The sequence below is a fragment of the Aethalodelphis obliquidens genome, unplaced genomic scaffold (assembly GCF_003676395.1).
Source record: "Aethalodelphis obliquidens isolate GAN/ISIS:26980383/991018 unplaced genomic scaffold, ASM367639v1 scaffold9, whole genome shotgun sequence".
Taxonomy (NCBI): domain Eukaryota; kingdom Metazoa; phylum Chordata; class Mammalia; order Artiodactyla; family Delphinidae; genus Aethalodelphis; species Aethalodelphis obliquidens.
Window position 1 is genome coordinate 5,049,558 of NW_020837953.1, and position 21,877 is coordinate 5,071,434.

The window sequence follows — 21,877 nt, forward strand, 5'->3', positions numbered from 1 at the left end:
TTGGCAGGCGGACTCTCAACCACTGCGCCACCAGGGAAGCCCCCCTCGTCGTTTTTTGAATTGGTTGATGTTGGTCCTCCTTTGCCAGCCCTCTCTCTGGGCAGTCCTCTTTTCTACATAACTCCCTCTAGACAATAGCATCCAATCTCCTGGCTTTAAATGCCTTGAACATGCAGATTATTCCCAATGCATATGTCTATCCTGAATCTCTTCTGTGCACCCAAGAGCTCATGTGGAAATGCCTCCGAGATATCTTCATCTGAATGTCTAATGACCATCAGAAACTTAACGTGCCCCAAAGAGAACTTTTGCATATGTTTCTTTGCAGTCATCCGCATCTCAGAATGGTTCCACCATTCAGTCAGTGGCTCAAGGCAAAAACCTAGGCGTCAACCTTGATTATTTTTTCTTTCTTCCCAATCTATTAGTAAGTCCCATCAGCTCTACCCCCCAAATTATCTCCTCTTTCTATCTTGACTGTTACCACCTTATGCTCCCGCCAAGACCAGTGTTTCTCAAAATTTAATATGAATGTGAATTATCTGTAAATCTGGTAGGAGGTAGATTCTCATTCAGTAAGTTTGAGTTGAGACCCAAGATTCTGCATTTCTAACCAGCTTTGAGGTAATATCAGTGCCGTTGGTCCCTAGACCACGCTTTGAGCAGCAATGTTCCAGATTATTATCAGAGCCTCCAAACTAATACTCAACTCCCATTCCCTTTCTACAATCCATTCTCCGTGCAGATATTATAGGTCTTCCCACTTGCAATCAACTTCAAGTCCAAGGTATGACTTCTTCCTCCCAATCCAGTATTCTTTCCTCCAACATGGCATTTGTCAGGTTAAGTGACCTGCCCTAGGTCACACAGTTTACAGTGGCAGCGCCAGGGCTTGGTTACGGGTCCAGTGTACTTGCAAGAGGACACATGGTGTACAAGGTAAATCTGGATCAGTGTGGCCTCAGTCTTGCCAAGATCTGTCCTCCATACCAGAGGTTTCAAAAGCACTTGTCATAGTTCCTCAGATTGCTTCCTACAGAAAGGTTCTGTGATCAACTTGGATAAACATATAATAGATCCCACTTTTAGAGTTTCACAGGTGTGCTGAAGTCATGTGACCACTCCACCTCTTTTGATACAACATTTGTCACACTGGCTTGACTGCAAAAGCCCGGTTTCTTGTCATTCTTACTGTTACAAGAATTATAAGAGATATCATCATGGAATTCATGTTTCAAGGAACATGCTTTGGGGAAAACTGATCTGCACCAACATTTCTAGACAATCCCAGGTACCAAAGCTGTTCTCCTCTCCTTTCCCTGACCTCACAGTGCTACAGAAAGGTGTTTACAAGTCATACCGAAGACTTCAGCAAGCCCAGGATAGGAAGATGCCTTGGGGAGAATTAGAAAGGAACAGATGGGCAATGGTCCAAAAATGGAGAAGAAATAAGGGAAATCAGCTCCTTTTCTTTGCCAGGCACTATACCCGACAGTTCGTAAGCATTAACTCAACTAATCAATTAACAAATTCTTTCTACTGTATCAAAGAGTAGAGTGGGAAGGGTCAGGGGAAGGGGGACAGCCTGCAGCAGCCTCTACTCACTGGATTCATCCCTAGAAGTTTGATAAGGAGCCACATTTTTAGAAAGTGACTCTGAGCATGTCCTGTCTTTGGAGAGCAGCAAAAACCCTCAGAGTCTTTGAAGAGGCTGAAAGGGGACGTCGATGCTGATCTCTAATGAGGTCTCTACCCTGGTGCTAGGAGCTGCCTGCATTTCTTGCCATCAGGCTGGCCACCCATTAATTTACACCTGAGTCCCTGTGGGCCTCCAGGAAGGGTTAGGCCTCTGGAATCAATCACAGGAAAAGGCACAGGACAAATTACCTTCTAGGTCATGAGCCTCTTTGCTTGCTTCCTTCAGATTATTCTCTTAAGGATGTCCAGGCCTGCGCCAAACATGATTTTAAACTTGGCGCTGCCATAGAAGAGGTCTACGTCAAGCTGGGTGTGTCGGTGGGCAAGTGCAAAGGCATTCTCAATGAGATAAAAGGTGAGTAGCAAGGGCATGTGACTTCTCTGCTTATCATCCTTCCCTCTCTGGAACCCCAGAGCCAGTCGCTCTTTAAGCTAAAGACTGGGTGTTCCAAGGCATTTCAATTAAAAGAACTATTCATTCAGTAAAAATCTACGTAGCGCCTACTATGTGTTGGGTATACAGAAATGAATGAGATGGTCTTCCTATCCTCATGGTACTCACGTGAACTAGGCAAACAAAGAAGCGAGGACAAGGCAGTGATAAGGACCAAACCTGGTCTGGAGCGTCAGGACAGGCTTCCTAGGGCAGGGATCATTTGAATTGCAACTTGAGGTTGTTTCCAGGCAAGAAAAAAATCTAACAATGAAAATTTTCTCTGGGGGCCAGGAGTTGGCCTGGCTAGAGAAAGGATGCTCTAGGCTGGAGGGGTAGGAGCCAGGTGGAGGCAGTGGGGGAGACAGGTGAGGCAGCTAGTCCTTACCTGAAACAATGGGGGAGATGGAAACTAGACGGACAGGCTAAGCCACAAATCATGGAGCAGAGTCCACATGGTGGGTTAGACCAGGACGTGAGTGCTGAAGCCAGTGTGTAGAACCAGGTGTCTGGGAGCAGAGAATTTGGAGACCACACAAGGGAGTTGGGAATCGACACAGCTAGTGGAGTAGGAAAGAGAGGCTGGTAAGCAGAGCTCCAATCCTGACCCCTTCTGCACCCGGAGCAGCTCTCCTTCACCTGCTGTACTTACTAAGCTTATCCCTGTATGTGTGATCATATGTGAAGAAGGAGTTCCACAGCCAAGGCAAAACAAAATGAAACAACAATGAAATGACCTGCAGGTCTAGAACACTTTCTTGTGACTGATACATGGTGGATACTGTTGTTTATTTTGGTGGGGCTGGGTTGGAGCACGCATCTTACATAGGGAGGCACGCAGAAAACATAGGTGCTCTTTAAAGGAAACTTGTAAAGTAACCCCCCCCATCCAAGTTACTAGATAGAGCACTGCCCAGCACCCCAAAACCCTTGACAATTACAACTCCTCCCTCCCTTTGGAGATAACACCATCCTGACTTCCATGTTAAACACCTCCTTCCTTTCATGATAGTTTTACCACTTACATGTATTGCTAACCAATATGGCTTAGAGCTGCTTGTGTTTGAACTTTGTGTGAATGGAATGTAATCTTTTCAGTTCTTTTTTTTTTCATTCAACACCTTGTTTTTATATATAACTATAGTTCATTTCCACTGCTGCATAGTATTTTATTGTGTGAATATAACTCTTTGTTCATCCTGTTGTTAAATTGGGGTTATTTCCTGTGCCAAGCAATTATAATCAATGCTGCTGTGAACATTCTCACACAGTCATCTGGTGCACATGTGCTAGGGATTCTCCAGGGAATATACCCAGGAGTGAAATTGTTCGGTTGTAGAGTATGTACTTCTTCTAGACTAGGTAATGCCGAGTTCTTCTGAAATGGTTATATCAATTTACAGTCCGACCAGTAGTATACGAGACCCCCTTTTTATGATGCTCAGGTGTTGCAAACTCAGAGTGGAATGGAATAGTCACTTTCCATCAGTTCCTTTGGCATTGGACACATGGAAAAATTAGAATAGGAATGACTCACTGATAGGATTGGGGGCTTTCTGGCAAACTCCATGAGAAGTCAAAATAATAATGGTAGACACTGTTTAGTGAGTATCTGTTACATCCCATGCTCACCCTTCACAAATTTTCTCACCTTTGTCATCTGAGACAAAGAAATGATTTCACTTAGAGCTTGCACAGGGTTATGTGGGTAAATTCCTTCACCCTAGTGCCTAAGATTTCTTATCTGCAAAGTAAGGATTATATAGTTCCTATTTCATAGTGAAGATTAGTTGAGTTCATACATGTACAACGTTAGATTAGTGAATGACATGTAAATGATTAATAATCTATCTCTCTACCTACCAATCTATTTACCTATGATCTGTTCATCTGTCCCTATGTATGTATGTATGTATGTATCTATCTATCAGCTATCTGTCTTCCATAGACTCATTTAGCAACTGGCACTTACAGATGCTAAAAATAAATGTCCCTTTCTTGTCCTATCCCCAGCTTGTGTCATATATGATTGAACTGCCCTTTTGCCCCTTGCACTGTGACTCCCTTGCTGGCAGGGACTCACACTGTCCACCTACATCTCCTAGGCAAGCTCCATAAATATCATGGTAACCAGGTTGTCAGTTAGGTTGCAGTAAATTCCAAGGTGTGAAAATGGATCCCCTGACATGCCAGGTCTCCATGTCCATTCCAGACAGAAACAAGAGAAACACCATGGTGGATGACTTGGTTGTCCTTGTGCGAGGAGGGGCAAGTGAGTACATCACTGCCCTGGCATACAGTGAGCTGCCGACAGCAGAACTGATGCAGGAATGGGGAGAGGCGGTGCAGTACAACCCGGCCATCGTCAAAATTAAGGTACGTGCAACTGCCCTACCCCTCCTTCTCTCTGTTCAGAAAACAGCGTCTGAAGGACTGCTCTGAGCCAGGGTATGGAATACAGAGCTCAATAAGACCCAAGCCCTAATCTTGAGGCACATACCTTATACTGGAAAATATATCTGGAGTGAACCAATCGTAATACAATGCTCAACACCAGCTAGAGAACGCTGACTCCCTCTCACTTGGGCCCCCAAGTTGCTAAAGGAAATTAACCATCAGCTTCTAATTCCAGCATTCTTAAATCAAGATTGTTTCCATTTCATCTGGGAATCACTCATTCAGTTATTTTTTCATTTAAACATTCATTCACGCAACCAACAAATTGTAGCTAAGTTCCTGTGATGTGATAGGAACTAAGGCACTGGAGGAAAACAGAGGAGGGTGCAAGGATGAAAAATACAGTCTGTGCTCAACAGTAAGATGCTTGCGTGCATTGTTACCTTACAGGACAGCATAATACATCGTGGTAATCACTAACGTGTTTTGGGCACCTACTATGTTCATGATACTTCTGCCAAGGACTTCAGGAGTGTTATTTCATCTAATTCTCATGAGTCTGCAAATTAAGTATGCTTAATTTTGTGGCTGCTAAAAATCAAGGTCACAGAGGTTGCGTCCATCTGTGACTGCTCAAGTCTCTATTAGGTCCAGACCTGAGAATTTTACCTCTTCCCTCCCGTCCTGTGGGTTTGGTAAATAGAAGATAATGATCCCAACCACCTGTCACCCAAACAACAGCAGTTTTGCAGCCTTAAACTAAAAAGACATTTGCTGGAACAAGACTGTCATACAAATCAGCAGCGGTAGGTCCTTGCCTGTGGGGACTTCAGCACGGTGTCCATGTCACATCTTACACTGTCCTCTTCTTGCCCTTGTCTGTACAGTCATTGATGGTCCAACGTCCACCCTCCCAGAGATTTACTCTTGCAGCCAAGGAGAGGAGTTAAGAGGCTGGAGCTCTGATGAGGGGCTCTGCAGTTACCAACCCTGGCAGTTTTCCAGTGTCTTTATTTATATGTCAAATGCACAGCTTCTGCAGAACAAGAAGGCTGCCGTTCATTCCTTTCCTCTGCCACTTATTCAGTAGTGACACTTAGGGTACAGTTGCTGGCAAGCATCGGGAAGGACAAAGTCAGCCATAGCCTGCAGGCAGCTCCAGAGAAATCTGGGATTGGCTGATGGCACGGTGACATTGGTTGGTATCACAGACGGGCATGCGAGAGAACAGAGTTCATGAGAAAATGGGAGAGAACAGAGTTCATGAGAAAACAGATCCCTGGTCTTTGCTTTTTACTTATATCTTACCTGAATCTTTTTTAAACTTACAGTTAATGGATTGCCCTGGTTACCTATCTAAATAGGTTGGAAGTGCAGCAGCATGTGATATGATATGGGATGTGTGTTTTGTGTGTACGTGTGTGTTTGTATGTGTGTGTGTGAGAGAGAAGGAGGGAGGGAGAGAGGGAGGGAGAGGGAGAGAGAGAGAGCACACACATGTTAGCGTGCTAAGCATCTCAAACAGACCTGCCACCATTCTCAGAGATATAGCACTTTACTGAAGGCACAGAGAGGCTTCCCAGCATGTATGTGATGCCCTGGAAAGTGTCACATCCACAATCAGTGTAGTGTTGTGAAGGGCTGTGGAGGCTGAAAGGGGAAAGAGATTAGAGAATCTAAAGAGGAAAGAGATTAGAGAATGAGAGATGTTTCCAGCGGTGGAGGAGGTGAATTTGTTGAAGGTTTTATGCACCTCTTCTGTACATCGGTAACCTGAGGTGGAAACATCTATTGTGGGCATGGACTCTTTCTGGCAAGAGAAAACTGCATATGACTTCACATTATCTCAAAATAATTCTCGGCAGAGTGAGCTTACCAGGTAGTTGGAGCAGCAGTTGCCTTCCAGGAGGGCAGAGACCACTCGATAAGGAATTCCTAGACACAGAGTGTTGGCCACGAGTCTTGAAGATCAAGATCTGAAAACACAGTTCCTATAGGAGCCGGGTAGGCAGAAAGGGAGACCACAGAAGAGCCCATTCACAGTGTTTAGTGGTGAACTTTGGTTACAGAGAGACAGCTCTTTGTTCAATGAAGAGGTAGAGAAAGCAATGGACATATATAAAGAGAACTTTGAACACAAAAGATTGAAATTACATTCAAGATAAAGAAGACGAGGGACTTCCCTGGTGGCGCAGTGGTTAAGAATCCGCCTGCCAATGCAGGGGACGTGGGTTCGATCGGTCCGGGAAGATCCCACATGCCGCGGAACAACTAAGCCCGTGCACACAACTACTGAGCCTGCGCTCTAGAGCCTGTGAGCCACAACTACTGAGCCCGTGTGCCACAACTACTGAAGCCCGTGTGTCTAAAGCCCATGCTCCACAACAAGAGAAGCCACCACAGTGAGAAGCCCACGCACCGCAACAAAGAGTAGCCCCTGCTCAACGCAACTAGAGAAAGCCTGCGCACAGCAATGAAGACCCAACACAACCAAAAATAAATAAATAGAATAAAAACTTTTTCTTAATTTTAAAAAGATCAAGACAAGCATACATCTAAAAATAGAAGTCAATTTTAGAATATATTTGCTCTGTGGTTATAATACAATTAAGGAAAATAAGGAATTTATGAAATAAAAAATAGAAGCTGAGATGTGTAGACACTAATCAGATGAAAGGGGAAATGGCTGAATGTAGGGAGCCAAAAGCACAGTAGTAGAATCAAAAACTCCATTGGAAACTATAAAGAACAGAATTGACGCTGCCGGAAATTGAGTCAGTGATGTAGAAGGTGCTATAAAAATGTTTCTTTAATGCAGAAGCCAAAGACAAAGATTAAAACAAAGATATAAAAGAAATATGATGGACAGAGAGTACAGAAGTGGAAATCTAAAAACCAAAGACTTCTTCCTGAGAAAGATCCAGGATTACATGTGAAGATGCATTAATCAAGCACATAATAAGGGAAACTTCCCTGAGCTGATAATGCAAAATGAACGGCTCATTGAAAAGGAGGTAAAAGTACTGAAGATAAAACAATACTGAGACACATGGTGGTGAAATTTTTGACTTGGAGGAACAAATAGATCCTACAAAAATAAAAGTCGCACTGGGCTTAGAATTCTTCGCAGTGCTCAATGCCTAAAGATTATGGAGTGACAACCACAAGATCTTGAAGGAAAAAGCTTGTGGCCCAGTGAAATGGTCATTAAGGGATGAAAAAGTCCCCAAGACATTCTGAGATATTAAAGGAGTCACATAGAGGATCGCTAGATGTAGCACTCGAAAATGCAGGATGTCCAGTTAATTCTGAACTTCAGACAGATAAGGAATACTTTTTTTAGGATAAGCATCTTTCAGATATTTCATGGGATATATACTAAAAAATTATTTGTTGTTTATCTGAAATTCCATTTTAACTGGGCGTTCTGTATTTGACTGGCAACCCTAGTCACAAAGCCTACCTTCCATGTACATTTCTATAGTGGTCGAGGTGCTAGGTTGTGGTCTGGGATTCAGGCTGATGGAGAAGCCATGGTAAGGAGCTTGGCATGGTTAAGCATAGAAGGGAAAATACAGTAGTGAGTGATTCACCTAGAGGTCAGGAGAGCCTAGGTTATGCAGCAGTGAAACACCCCCAAATCTCAATGACTTAGTTCAACAAAAGTTTATTGCTCAATCACACATCATGTCCAGAGTGTATTGGTGAGGGACCTTTTCTGAATGTCTCTCAGGGATCCAGGTGATGGAGGCTTTGTCTTGTCCTGTGCTCCCAAGAGCACCAGAGCAGTGGTAAGGGAATGGGAAAAGTCACCACACTCTGCTCCCAAAGCTTCAACCTGGAAGGGGCGTTCCCTCTGCTCACCTTTCACTGCTCAGAAAAAGTCGCATTGCAAACCTGCCCTTAAGGATGGTTCAGGGAAAAACAGCCCTGCCGAGTGCCCAGAAGGAAAAGAAGCTGATATATTTGGTAAACAGTGATAATGACCATCACACCTTACTAAAGCAACTTATTTAAAGATTCCCTAAAAGCAAATTACTCTGATTAAGAGAAGGTTTTGTGTTTTTCTTTAACTTTTTATTTTATATTGGAGTATAGTGGATTAACAATGTTGTGTTAGTTTCAGGTGTACAGCAGAGTGATTCAGTTATAATGCAGATGCTTTGGTAGCATGACCTGGTAAGATAATGTCAGACTTAGACTGCCAGATCTCACTGGAAAAAATAAATTCTGAATTCTAAATAAGGAAACCCATAAGTGTAATTAAATGGAAATAACACAACAACAAAACAATTTTGCCACACATGAAATCTTTCATGTGTAAGGAATGATACAATTTATAAGAAACATATCTTAAAGGAAATAGACAACTCTCAGAAGAACTCAGATGATAAATATGCAAAATTTTAACTTCTCTAGGAAAAGGATAATTAAAGTAAAAATACAGTATTCTTTTTTTTAAAATTTTTTTAACATTTATTTATTTATTTGGCTGCGTTTGGGTCTTCTTTCCTGCGCGCGGGCTTTCTCTAGTTGTGGCGAGCAGGGGCTACTCTTGGTTGCGTGGGTTTCTCATTGTGGTGGCTTCTCTTGTTGTGGAGCACGGGCTCTAGGCACACGGGCTTCAGTAATTATGGTACACGGGCTCAGTAGTTGTGGCTCGTGGGCTCTAGAGCACAGGCTCAATAGTTGTGGTGCACAGGCTTAGCTGCTCTGCAGCACATGGGATCTTCCTGGACCAGGGCTCGAACCCGTGTCCCCTGCATTGGCAGGCGGATTCTCTTTTTTTTTTTAACATCTTTATTGGGGTATAATTGCTTTGCAATGGTGTGTTAGTTTCTGCTTTATAATAAAGTGAATCAGCTATACATATACATATATCCCCATATCCCCTCCCTCTTGCGTCTCCCTCCCACCCTCCCTATCCCACCCCTCTAGGTGGTCACAAAGCACCAAGCTGATCTCCCTGTGCTATGCAGCTGCTTCCCACTAGCTACCTGTTTTACATTTGGTAGTGTATATATGTCCATGCCACTCTCCACTCTTGGCAGGCGGATTCTTAACCACTGTGCCACCAGGGAAGTCCCCAGTATTCTTTTTTACCTGTCAAATTAATGATGATTAAAATCTGTAATACTCAGTGTCCTTGGGAGCAATGAGATGGGAACTTTTATATGATGAAACGGGAATATAAATTGGTACAACCCTTTAGGAAAAGAATTTAACTGTATATATCCAACACATTAAAAATGTTTATAGCTTTTGATCCAATATCCCTAAATGGAAGAATCGACTAAAGAAATCATTTAAAAAGTTGGTAAAGATGTATCTATAAAGACATGCCTCATTCTATGTTACTGTAATCCTTATCCGAAGTTTCCGTTACTCATGGTCAACTGCGGTCTGAAAATATTAAATGGAAACCTCCAGAAAGAAACAACTTACGTTTTTAATTGCATGCCATTCTGAGTAGCGTGATGAAATGTCACACTGTCCTGCTCCATCCCCACCTGGGATCCCCAACCGTCAACATCATCTGCTTCTGACATCCAACCATTGACATGATCGTGCTTCAGTGATCTAGCACCACCCAAAGCAGATGATCCTTTTGATGATACATCAACAGTAGCCTAACACTATGTCACAAATCCTACGTCATTCACCTCACTTCATCTCATCACCTAAGCACTTTATGCTCTCACGTCATCACAAGTAGAAGGGTAAGTATAGTACAATCAGATATTTTGAGAGAGACAGAGAAACAGAGAGACAGAGACGAGAGAGCACATTCACATAACTTTTATTACAGTGTATTGTTATAATTGTTCTATTTTATTTTTAGTTATCGTTGTTAATCTCTTACTATGCCTAATTTATAAATTAAACTTTATCATAGTATATGTGTATGGGAAAAAACGTAGTATATGTTGAGTTTGGTACTATTCATGGTTTTGGGCATTCACTGGTGGTTTTGGAAAGTATCCCAGCTGATAAAGGAGGACAACCATATTTGTCGTAGCAAAAGGAAAAAAGAAAATGGAAACAACCTAAAGATTCAATAACGGGTAGAGTTGAATACACTGTAGTTCACCAATACAACAGGATACTCAGTAACCACAGAAAATCATTTTATCAAGGATTATTGAATGGCATGGGCAAATGCCATTCGATAATATATGACGTTAAGTGAAAAAAGTGAAATGTAAAACTTCACTTTTCTTATGCCACCAATTTGGTGTAAATATCTGTCCATCTACCTATCCAAAAATATATACTGAAAGGATACAAACCACGATGGTAACAATTCAGATCTTCCACCCTCCGCTTACTCACTGTGACTCTGGCCAATCTCATTAACTTTTCTGTGCCTCAGCTTTGCCATCTGTAAAGTGGGGATACAGAAGTCTACCTGACTCATAAGATTGTTGTGAAGATTAAGTGAGATAACATACGTATTTGGTTCGGCCCCTAATAAATGGTAGCTATGGCAATAATTACTTGTTATCGTTAAGAACAGCAGTCACGAGGGTCCATTATAGAGAACTGCATGGAGTTTCACAGACAGCACCCACCATCTCTGTGCAGCAATATGATCAATAAAATTTCCACAAGGTCAGGTGTGCTAGGGACCCAATGATCAATGTGAGTAGTTGGGATTTTGTGTTTTGGGGAAAGATGGGGAAGGAAGGAGGAGGAAGGAAAGGAGGGGGAGAGGGAGGGAAGAAGAAGAGGACAAAAGAGAGAAAAAGAAAAACGGAGAAAAAGAACCAGCAAACCCAAAAAAGGACAGATGAGCCATATTAAGTTAAAAATGGAGCTGTGGAGGGAACCCTCCAACTTGCTGCCAAGTTCCAAGGCCAGCCATCGTAGAGAACCCTGGGAGAGAGGTTGGAAATGGGAATAATGGCCATTTCTATCACCAGTCATCATGTGATGAAAAAAACACAGATTTGGGTTAGTTAGTAGGAAAAAACCGACAGATTTGGGGTTAGAATCCTGGCAATGCGCTTTTATGAGTTCCTTGACTTTGTTCAAGTTACTTAACGCTCACCTGAAATGGGGCTAGTAATTGCTCCTGTGTGAGGATGAAGTGGGATCATATGTGTAAGTCGCCGGCAAAGCTCCCGGCACACAGTACACGTGGACGGTTTATTCCGGTTCTGCCACTGACCTACTCTGTTTCCTGGAGCAGATCTCGGTACTGGTAGAAAAATGCTTGGGGGGTTAAAGGCAGACTTTCAAGGTGCTCTGGCAGGGAGAGCAGGCTGTTGGAGGAGCTCATCGTGGGGGTACAATCCCCCATGGAGCCCCGCCCTCCCATGTGTGGCCGGCAGGCCGGGCCATTCTGCAGACAGCCTCTGGATCAATTCAGTGACCACAAGACCGTCAGACAGTGGGGCCACCAAGGGGCCTTTCTTTGCCCTCTGGAGTGAAGGTCTGCATCGGATGCATTAAGAAATGGAAGCAGTTTTCTTCCCACTGAAGGCTTCTATTAGGCGTGATTGCTTGCATTTAGACAGACCCTAAACGCTCCAGGGCCAGATTAGGGCAGGATCACAAACAAAATCTGGAGACGAACATGGCCCTGGAGCTGAAACTCGAGCCAAGAGGCTCTGAACATGTTTAACTACCTCTTTGGACTTTGCCTCTGTTTTTCCAAGCCCACGAACACTACCACATCTCTCTGTGGCTTCCAGCTCTCAAACACTGCTGTGCCCACTGAGAGCATCACTAACCCTGCTCGCCACACCCTCGCCTCCATGCCAGCTGCTGTTGCCCTAATGAGGCCTCCCATCCCCGTTTCATTCTTCCACCCACTTTTTTTTTTTTTTTCGGTACGTGGGCCTCTCATGGTTGTGGCCACTCCCGTTGCGGAGCACAGGCTCCAGACGCCTCAGCGGCCATGGCTCACGGGCCCAGCCGCTCCGCGGCATGTGGGATCTTCCCGGACCGGGGCACGAACCCGTGTCCCCTGCATTGGCAGGCAGACTCTCAACCACTGCGCCACCAGGGAAGCCCCTTACACCCACTTTTATTAGCGGCTCTCACTAAGCTTTGGGTGGGACCCCAGAGACACAGCTGAGCAGTATACAGGTCTGATCTCCAGGAGCTTACAATCTAATTAGAGAAGAAGGAAAAAGGACTTCAACCCGAGACGCTGACCACAAAGGAGCGAAGAGGTAGAGTTTGCATCAGATGAGGTAGTATAGACAGTATTCTGAGCATCTCGTGGTGGGAAGGTGTTCTTTGGAGCTCGGGAATGGCTCCCTAATGGTGGCCCTTGCATGCCACGAAGGATTTTCACAGGTTTGGTAGGGGGTGGGGATGGAGAGTGACGTTGGAACAATGCTCCCATGATACTTTCAAAGAGTAGCTTGCAAACCACCACCCCTCCCCAACCAAAAACAGATTAGCCGCTGCTCTCTACCCATTACAAGTTACCACTGTTACCTGTAACCCCTGTGTATCTGTTAGTACTTTTGTGTCTGTCTCTAGATTCTGAGTTTCTTGGGAGTGGGGATTTTATCTTACTCATTACTTATGCTTCATGCCTGACACTTAGAAGGTATTCAGCAAGTGTTTGTTGACCTGAACTCTAGTGAGCTTATTTGTGGATATTGGGTGGGGGTGGGGATGAGAAAGGGAAGGGCCTCTATCCAGTTGCCTATGAATCCACTGTGGTCTGCATGCAGCAAACCTGCGCATTCCCGTAGAGCCTTGCTTCATGTTTCTATGTGATGAATGTTTTCTGTTGAAATAAGCGCCTTTGCTCCCTTCCCAGGCAGAGCCTCTGTACGAACTGGTGACAGCCACAGACTTCGCCTATTCCAGCACAGTGAGGCAGAACATGAAGCGGGCCCTGGAGGAGTTTCAGAAGGAAGTCAGCTCCTGCCAGTGTGCTCCCTGCCAGGGGAACGGAGTCCCTGTCCTGAAAGGTACCATTTCCAGTGTCGCTTGTGGCAGACGTCATCTGGAGGGGCTGGCTCTGGGGCCGGAACACGTGATCAAACCCACACACCCTCCAGAGGTGTGTTTCTAGGTCGGGGTTTCCTGTGTATATCCAGGGGAATTTCCAGGTCATTCCCCAGTCCTCTGCCTCAGGCCCCAGGGACTGTCATAAAGCTCGCTTCTTTTTCTCAGAGGAAAAAATGTGAGCCCCCCACCCCACCCCCGGCCACTTGGAGCCTCTTAAAGACGAGCTTCTCCACCTTGACTGGGCATTAGAACCACTGGAGATCTTTAGAACGGCTGATGCTCAGTCCCCAGAGGTAATCATTACGTGAGACTCTCTAGAGAAGAGAACTTCATCAGGATGGCTAAACCCTCTTCTCTCCGGGTAGTTCTAATCTGTGGCTGGGCTGTGACTCGCCATGGAGCACCACCTCCCTGGAGCACAACGAAGTAGGGTTGGACCAAGGAGATGGCTGCACTCAGGTACTACGTATGGCAAGGCGCCTGATGTCCTCTCAGGCTGCACCTGAGAATCACCCAGGGAGCTTTGCACAAACACGAAGCCCTGGGCCTCAGCCCAAAATAGTTAAAGCGAATCACTGGGATTGGCCTCTGAAAAAAAGAAAAGCCTAGCAGATAATTCGTTGTCGAGTGAGGGCTGGGAAGCTGTTCTACAGCTGAATTCACTGACAGACAGGATCCATGATTTTGCCCAGCTTTTAGACTAGCAGGAGAGCTAGCCTTGACCCGAGGGTTGCACTGAAATGCACCAGTGTTAGAAGCAGTGTTAGTCTATCTCCCAGAAGTCAGATGCAGGCATCTAGAACAGGCTGCTCTGGCTGTCGGGATACCTAGCTTCTAGCCACAAGGGACCCATGGGTGACAGCAGCATTAAACTGAAGGCAGGAGCAGGCTGAGACTGTGTGGTCTGTAACAAGGAGTGGGGATGGACTCTGGGACTCTGTCCTGGTCAAAGAAGAGGCCCTCCCTGGGCTGAGCAGGGGAGACACCTTGTGCATATCCTGACCAATACATCGTGAGACGATTGGGGGATGGGGGGGTGGCATGGATGGCCCACTAGAACTTGACTGCTAACTTGAGGGTCACATCCAGGGTCACTGCATGGGGCAGGGCAAACGTGAGAGAGGCTGGGGCCTGGGATCTTCTGTTCCTGTTGTGATGGGCTAAGAAAGAGTCCGGTCCAGCATGATGCCAAAACAGGGCATCAAGAGCAGCTGGGTAGTGTATATCCCAGCCCAGGGAGCCAGCAGGACTCGAGGCAGAACTCACATGGTTGGAGCAAACTCAACAGAGGGGACACGACAGAAGATCTGTTCTCAGGGAGAAAGGTTCCACCTGCCCAGCTGAGATGGAGGGATGTGTGTCTAGCTTCTCAGATGGGATGGAAATGAGCAAAGCAGATGTAAGTGACAGCCTAAGAATGGGAAATTCTGCCTGAGGACCAGGACCTGTAAGTGAGGGTCAGTTCAGCAGGAGGTGGGATCCATTCACCGGCACCAGGTTTTGATCTAGGGGTGCTGAAATCCCCCTTGCCTTGTGTGTAACTTGGACCTAGAGACTGGGACCCACTGGAGGCTTTACTTTGGAGGTGATGGAGAAAAGGAAGCCAGAGGCTGGAATGCCGACAGGGCCCAGCCTATAAAGGACAGTCCTGTAAAGAGAGTTCGTGTGATTCAGGTGAGAGAAGCTCCAGGGTGACATGTGACAAATTAACATAAGGAGTAACCTCCAAAATGTCAGAAGTGGCCTAAGGTAGCATGAAACATCTAAGGGTAGTGAGCTCCCCATCACTAGAGATGTTCAAGCAGAGACTAGACAATTACTTGTGGTGAAATTGAGCATCAATGACCACTGGCCCCAGGGACTTCAATAATGTAGCTTCTGACCCCCAACACCAATGTCTAGGTCAAAGGTCAGCTAATGGGTAATTTTCCTCAACAACTCGACATCATTCCCTGTGGTGGAATAAACACCCTTTCATGAGCAAAGGACCCTCAAGAAAGGAGTGGGTATTCTTGGCACTGAACCTTCTTATTTCAAACCATTCAATTAAACGTTTGCCCTGTTTTAACCTAATGGAAAAGCCGTGATGTGGAGGGAGGGGTGAAGTCTAGGAGCTCTTACTTCATGTGGTATGATTCATACCGTCTCTGCATCTTCTCAGGAACACGCTGTGACTGCATCTGTCCTGCTGGATTCCAAGGCCCTGCCTGTGAGATCACCAATCGGAAAAGTAAGGAGTCTGTGAGAGTTGGTTGGGAAAGGGAAGTCTAGGGAAGTCCAGAGAATAATTCAAAAGAGCAAGAGCAAAGTCGGGGAGTGGGCTAGGGAGCTGGACACTATGACACTTGAGATCCATCTTGACTCCTGATTTTATATTTTATTATTTTCACAACTGAGAGTGCTCCATGTTACAGGACTGCTAATGCATGGCCTCTTCGAGTCATCTCTTTGAATCATTCTGGAATGTTTATCTTTTTGTTTATTTAGTGAACTCCTATTCAGCCCTCAAAATCCAACATAGATGCCCCTTCTGTAAAAATTATTCTCATCCAAGAAGAATTAATTTCTCCTGTGGGATCCCATAGGACTTCGAACATGTATCTATTACAGCTCTTAGCACATTCTGTTTTGGGTTATGTGTGTCTACCTCCCCTGTGTCTGTGAGTAGGGATCATGTCCCATTTACCTATGGGTCGTCAGGTTCCCACACAGTTGCTGCAGTTGAATTAATAACTGAACGACTGGACTACGATGAAGATCTCTTCCAGTTCTCAGATTCTTTAGCTGGTTTATTTTCTAAGAATTCTTAGCACTGCCTCCCCCCAGCCCCAGCTCCTTCCCTTTCTTTTCCTTTCTGTGACTTTTTTTGGTGATACTGTTAAAGGAAATGGCACATCCAATAAAAACACCAAACATTTATTAAGCGGTCCACTATGTACCAGGCACCTTGCTGAGGGCTTGGACTCAGTGTGGGTTCAAATTCCATCTCCATCATTTAATAGCGAATTACTTGACCTCTTCGTGCCTCAATTTCCTCATCTGTAAAATGGAGATGATGATATTAACTACCTCATAGAGTTGTCTTAAGTTTCTCATAAGGCATATAAAGCACTTGGAAGGATGCCTAACCCATCGTAAGAGCAAAATAAATATTGGTTCGTTGGTTTTAGAGCAAAATAAATAGTGTTACTTTATATTTCACATATATTAAATCCTTTCATCCTCACAACAACCTCATGAAGTAGAAACTGTCAATACCCCCATTTTATAGAGGAAACTGAGGTTCAGTGGGTGGCTAGCTAACTTGCCCAATGGTCACACAGTTAGTAGGTGTAGGGACCCAGGTTCAGGTCCAGTCAGTCTGACTCTAGCCTTTGCTGTTGGTGCCTGCTCTGCTCCCCTCCTCAGTAAAGTGCTCAAGGGTGTCTCCACTCCCTCTCCTACTACATCTAAACCAGGCCCCCCACAGTGACCTGCCCAGTAAGAGTGTAACGGCACAGCCACAGGATTTCCACTGGTTGGAGGAGACCTTGGAAACCTCCCACTCCAGCTATCTCATGTTATCAATGGGGAGACCCAGAGATATTAAGTAATGTACCCAGAGCTACACTGCAAGTCAGAGGCTCAGCCAGCCGCGTGATCTATCATGGTGGATGTAATTGATTATTTGCCAGTCTCATCAACAACCAGAAATCCTCAAGGGAAAGGCAAATGTCAGGGAGGGTAGAGCACAGTGTTATTACTTCATTTAAAACACACAACGGCCACATAGATAACAGAGCTCCCGCTTGATACACTGAGAAGAAGTAAACTATCCAGCATCCTATAGCTGGAAAGTGTCTAAGCTGGAAACTATTCATTTATTCCACTAATATGGACTCAGGGACTCCTGTGTGCCAGTTTAGGTGCTGGGGTTCAGTGGTGAGCAAATCAGATTATAGTTCCTGTCATCATGGAGATTGCTCTTTAGAAAGACAGACCAACATCATTTGACTTGTCCCAGAAATACCTTTAAAGTTTCAACTGTAACTGCTACAAAATGCTCTGAGAGCTTAAAATATGAAGTAGTGATGGGGAGTTAGGGATCAGGGAAGGTTTCCTCGCAGAAATAACACTTAAGCTGAGATCTGAATGGTGAATAGGATTGACCAGATGAATAGAGGAGGGAAGAGTATTTAGGGCAAGGAGAACAGTGTGTGCAAAGGCCCTGTGGTAGAAGGGAGTATGGTGAGCCAATGGCCTGAAGGAAGGACAGTGGACTGGAGTTGGGAGATCAGAGATTCAGACTCTCAGAACCCTAGGGTTTATACACCTTACCCCTCCTATAGGGCACGAGAGTGTCATAAAGGCTAATTAATGTTCATTGACCTTCTTTCTTATAGATGTCCCCATTGATGGGAAGTGGAATTGCTGGTCAAACTGGTCTCCATGTTCTGGAGGACATAAAACAAGACAAAGGCAGTGCAACAATCCACCTCCTCAAAATAGGGGCAGCCCCTGCTTGGGCCCTGCTTCTGAAACACTTAACTGTTAAGGAGGGGAAAGCATCTAGCAGGTGATGCTACTGTGGGCTGCACACAGCAAGGAATCAGGCCAGCTCACCCCCCATGCCCGCTCCCATCTGGGGCCCAAGGCGGAGGGCTGCGCCATTCAGAATGCTTAAAATAAAGATATTATTTGTAAAATGCACACTGATTCGGACAAATAGTAAGTTAAACGATAATTATAGTCTCCTGAAGGGCTTAGGCATCCTGGTAATCTTCACTTTGCTCATCTCTACAATTTTATTTCACTCACATTTACCACCAGCCAGGAACTGTGTTGGGAGCTGTCCGTGTGAAAGTCCCACAATCCACCACTGACCTGCGCATAGTAGGTGCCCAACCATGAATCCATGAATAGATACTAAACTGTTCCTGCCTTGAGGAGCACACTGTCTCATTCAATGGCAATGGGCAGTTCATATGTATTGAATGATTAGCGTGCCAGCCACAGTGCTCTCAGTGCACTCATTCATTCATTCCATCCTCATGACAACCTTATAAGGTGGATGCTTTATTAGCCTATTAAACAGCAGGAGAATCGGCTTAGAAGCGTTAAGTGACTTGTCCAAAGTTACGCAGCTAAGGAGTGGGGGTGCTGGGCTGCAAACCTGGGCACTCAAGCTCTAGGGATTTAAACCCTTTTCTTTTAAAATTTTATTTATTTATTTGTTTGTTTATTTTTGGCTGCGTTGGGTCTTCATTGCTTGCTATGCACGGGCTTTGTCTAGCTGCTGCAAACGGGGGCTACTCTTTGTTGCGGCGCGTGGGCTTCTCACTGCGGTGGCTTCTCTTGTTGCAGAGCACGGGCTCTAGGCGTGTGGTATCAGTAGTTGTAGCTTGCGGGCTCTAGAGCACAGGCTCAGTAGTTGTGGTGCATTGGGCTAGTTGCTCCGTGGCATGTGGGATCTTCCCGGACCAGGGATCAAACCCTGTGTCCCCTGCATTGACAGGCGGATTCTTAACCACTGCGCCACCAGGGAAGCCCCCAGGGTTTTAAACTCTTAACTGTGATGCTCCCTGCCTCTCGAAATTGGACCTTGGATCAACAAAGAACTTTTTATGACATAAAATGTAGAAGGTAGTGTGTGTGTGTGTGTGTGTGTGTGTGTGTGTGTGTGTGAGATTGACAAATCCCTACCCACTGCATCACAAAGAGAGTGGATCTGGGTTCCTCAGCTTCTTTCGATGCTGAGCACAGGAAGCAAGTGGTTGTCCTGGTGCAGAGCTGAATTATTGTGACATGAGTGGGTGCCCAGAGGAGATGCTGAGCTGGAGACTGGAGCCACGGAAATTGATCACTGAATGAGAGACAGTTTAAAAAGAAAGAAAGAAAAAGAGGAGGGGTTGTGGTGGCTGGAAGAGGAAACATATCAGGAGATGATCAAGCTGATGGCTGTGGGTCAGTGGGCAATGTAAACCTTCCCTACCTCTGTACGTTGTGCTCCACTCACTCATGCTTTTGTGCAAATCCCATTCGGGGAGGGAGGTACTGAAAGATGAGAACAAGAGGGCAGTTGATCTTTACGTTACTAAAATCCAAACTATTTTTATTTTTTAGATTGAGTCAAGTGATCATTTAAGCTTTGTTGCTCTCATTCATTCCTTCTCATTAAAACATCCCTGGATATTTTCTTTGCTCTTGGGTACTTCCTGTCGGATTGCATACCTTCATGTGAATTTGTTGAAATCAGACTGGTGGGGAAAAAAACCAGTTGGTTGAAGGTGAATTGATTGATCCTATGCATTTTCAACCGATTTGTTTTCGGCCACATCATCTGCTGTAAGTTTGCCGCTGGACTGGGTGCTGAGACCTAAGACCATAACACATCCATGACACCAAAGCACAGGTCACCAACACCCACCAGTCTGGCCGCCCATCTCTCTGGAATTGAGTCAATAGCACAACCATGGAAGGAGCTGATTCTTTACTGCTTAGGGCTTGCTCAGCCAGCGTGGCGATTCTGTCTTCCTTCCTTCATCCCCTTGTCCCCTGCAATTGAGCAGACGGGTCCGGGCCCTTGTTTGTATTAATATTATTGCTTTGCCATCGCTGTTATTTCAATAGGCTAATGCAATCATGTTTTATCTCTTTCATTATACCGAGGCCATATAATTTTCTTACGTTATAATCTATCTTCTTTTAAGATTCCCCAGAGATGGGGAAGAGAGGTTCTGTCTTGGGTTGATGGGAGGCTCCCGTGAAGCTGACACGAGCACGTCGAAGCCTGCGCCGCCAAATTAAATTCTGAATCTCAATCACGGCCACCGCTTCTAATGGGAAATTTAAGTTGATTATGGAGATGACAATGCAGGTTCATGTTTATTGCGTTTAGCAGAAATTGTTTATCCTATTAAATATGGTCTTGAAGGAGAGACAATTGAATTGCCGAGCACCAGTGAATACCGGGGTGACGTCCAGGCATGGCTAAACTGTGTAATAATTATATTCTTATTTGTGGGCTGAACGTCCCCTCGTGGCTCTTTTTGAAAACAAGTGCATTTAGGAGGAGGCTGAAACACAATGTAAGAATTAAACAAAATAAATGCAAACTGTGCTTTTGGAAAACCTTGGCAACTGTAGCTTGCACCGGTGTCCCCGTGAAGGAGCTGCGGCATCCGTGGGGCGCAGGCCAGGCAGTGTCATTTGGCAGTGGTCCTGGAAGCTTGAACACAGCGCAGGATACCTGGGTGTGGGAGGGTTTTGTGTCTGAGAGCATGAATCTCTGAAATGCTGGGAGCTCTGCCGTCTGCTTGATGTCTGGGCCAGGAGTTCTGTGTCTACCAACCCCTTCCTGTGTGATCTTAGGATAATAATATAACTTCTAATAAGTATTATAATTATTTTCACAATAGTAATAGTCATAGCTGCCAATTATAGAGTGCTTCTCAGTTTATGAAGTCTTTTAACCTGCGTTATCTCATTTAATCTTTATTTGAATTTGATGGGATAGATATTAATACAGTCAGCAGGTGACACGTAGGGAAAGCTTCCAAGGGAAACTTCGTCCTTGCCACGCATGGGCTGACTCTGGAAATCAAGGTGGGACGCTGAGGCTGGGAGAAGAGCATCTGCTGGCAGAGAATCCAGAGGAAAATGCCATCTTTGTTTTAAAGGAGAGAACTCTGGCCTGCTCCCAGGCTCTCATATAAAAAGCCCTCTGGAGAGAGTGGGGCTGGAGCAGAAAGCCCTCAGGACTCTGGCCAGGCCTCCCTGGGGACCTTCGTGATTAGCATCTTGATGGACATATTTTTGTTTTACAGATTGAAGATGTCCTTAATGACAGTGTGACTGTTTGCCAATGTTTTCAGGCTCTGCGGACACTGTATTATAATCTATTAGTTTACTGTCTCCTATTCCTGCTCAAATATCGTGTTCCTGAAGGCAGAGGTAGTGTCTGTCCACTGCCCTCACTGCCAGGGCCCAATACCGGGCCTGGCACGAGCAGGCAACAAGAAATCATTGTTGCATGAATTAACGAACTAATGAAAAGGGAGGTGAGTGCAGCCAGGGGCAGAGCCATCCCAGGCCAGGGAGAAACTTTAGTGAATCGGTGGTACATGATGGTGGCATCGTGAAATTTGGGATACAGCGACCTTGAGATGAGGGCAGCCACACAGCACTGGCTGGGCGAGGCGTGTTCAGCCTGCTTGGTGGGCAGCAGTGCAAAAAAGAGTAAAACAAAAGAGGCAGAAAAATAGCTGATGTCAGGTAGGGGCTGAAAGTACAGTACTTGTTAGGGGACTTGGTGACACCAACTGGGGACCACCAGAAATCTCCAGGGAAACTTTACAGAGGAAGGGAGCAGAAAACTCTGTCATCTTTGGTGGG

General features: G+C 45.2%; 1 protein-coding gene across 1 annotated transcript in view; it reads left to right on the forward strand.

Annotated features, from left to right (window-relative positions):
- The window catches only part of C8B (complement C8 beta chain), a 40,821-nt gene extending 22,399 nt beyond the window's left edge, over positions 1 to 18,422 (forward strand). Inside the window, exons 8-12 of the mRNA XM_027110675.1 lie at positions 1,925 to 2,053; positions 4,344 to 4,511; positions 13,315 to 13,464; positions 15,666 to 15,734; positions 17,887 to 18,422. Coding sequence (XP_026966476.1) covers positions 1,925 to 2,053; positions 4,344 to 4,511; positions 13,315 to 13,464; positions 15,666 to 15,734; positions 17,887 to 18,038 — 668 coding nt within the window. The 3' untranslated portion in view covers positions 18,039 to 18,422. The remainder of the gene's footprint in view (positions 1 to 1,924; positions 2,054 to 4,343; positions 4,512 to 13,314; positions 13,465 to 15,665; positions 15,735 to 17,886) is intronic.
- Positions 18,423 to 21,877: the final 3,455 nt, after the last annotated feature.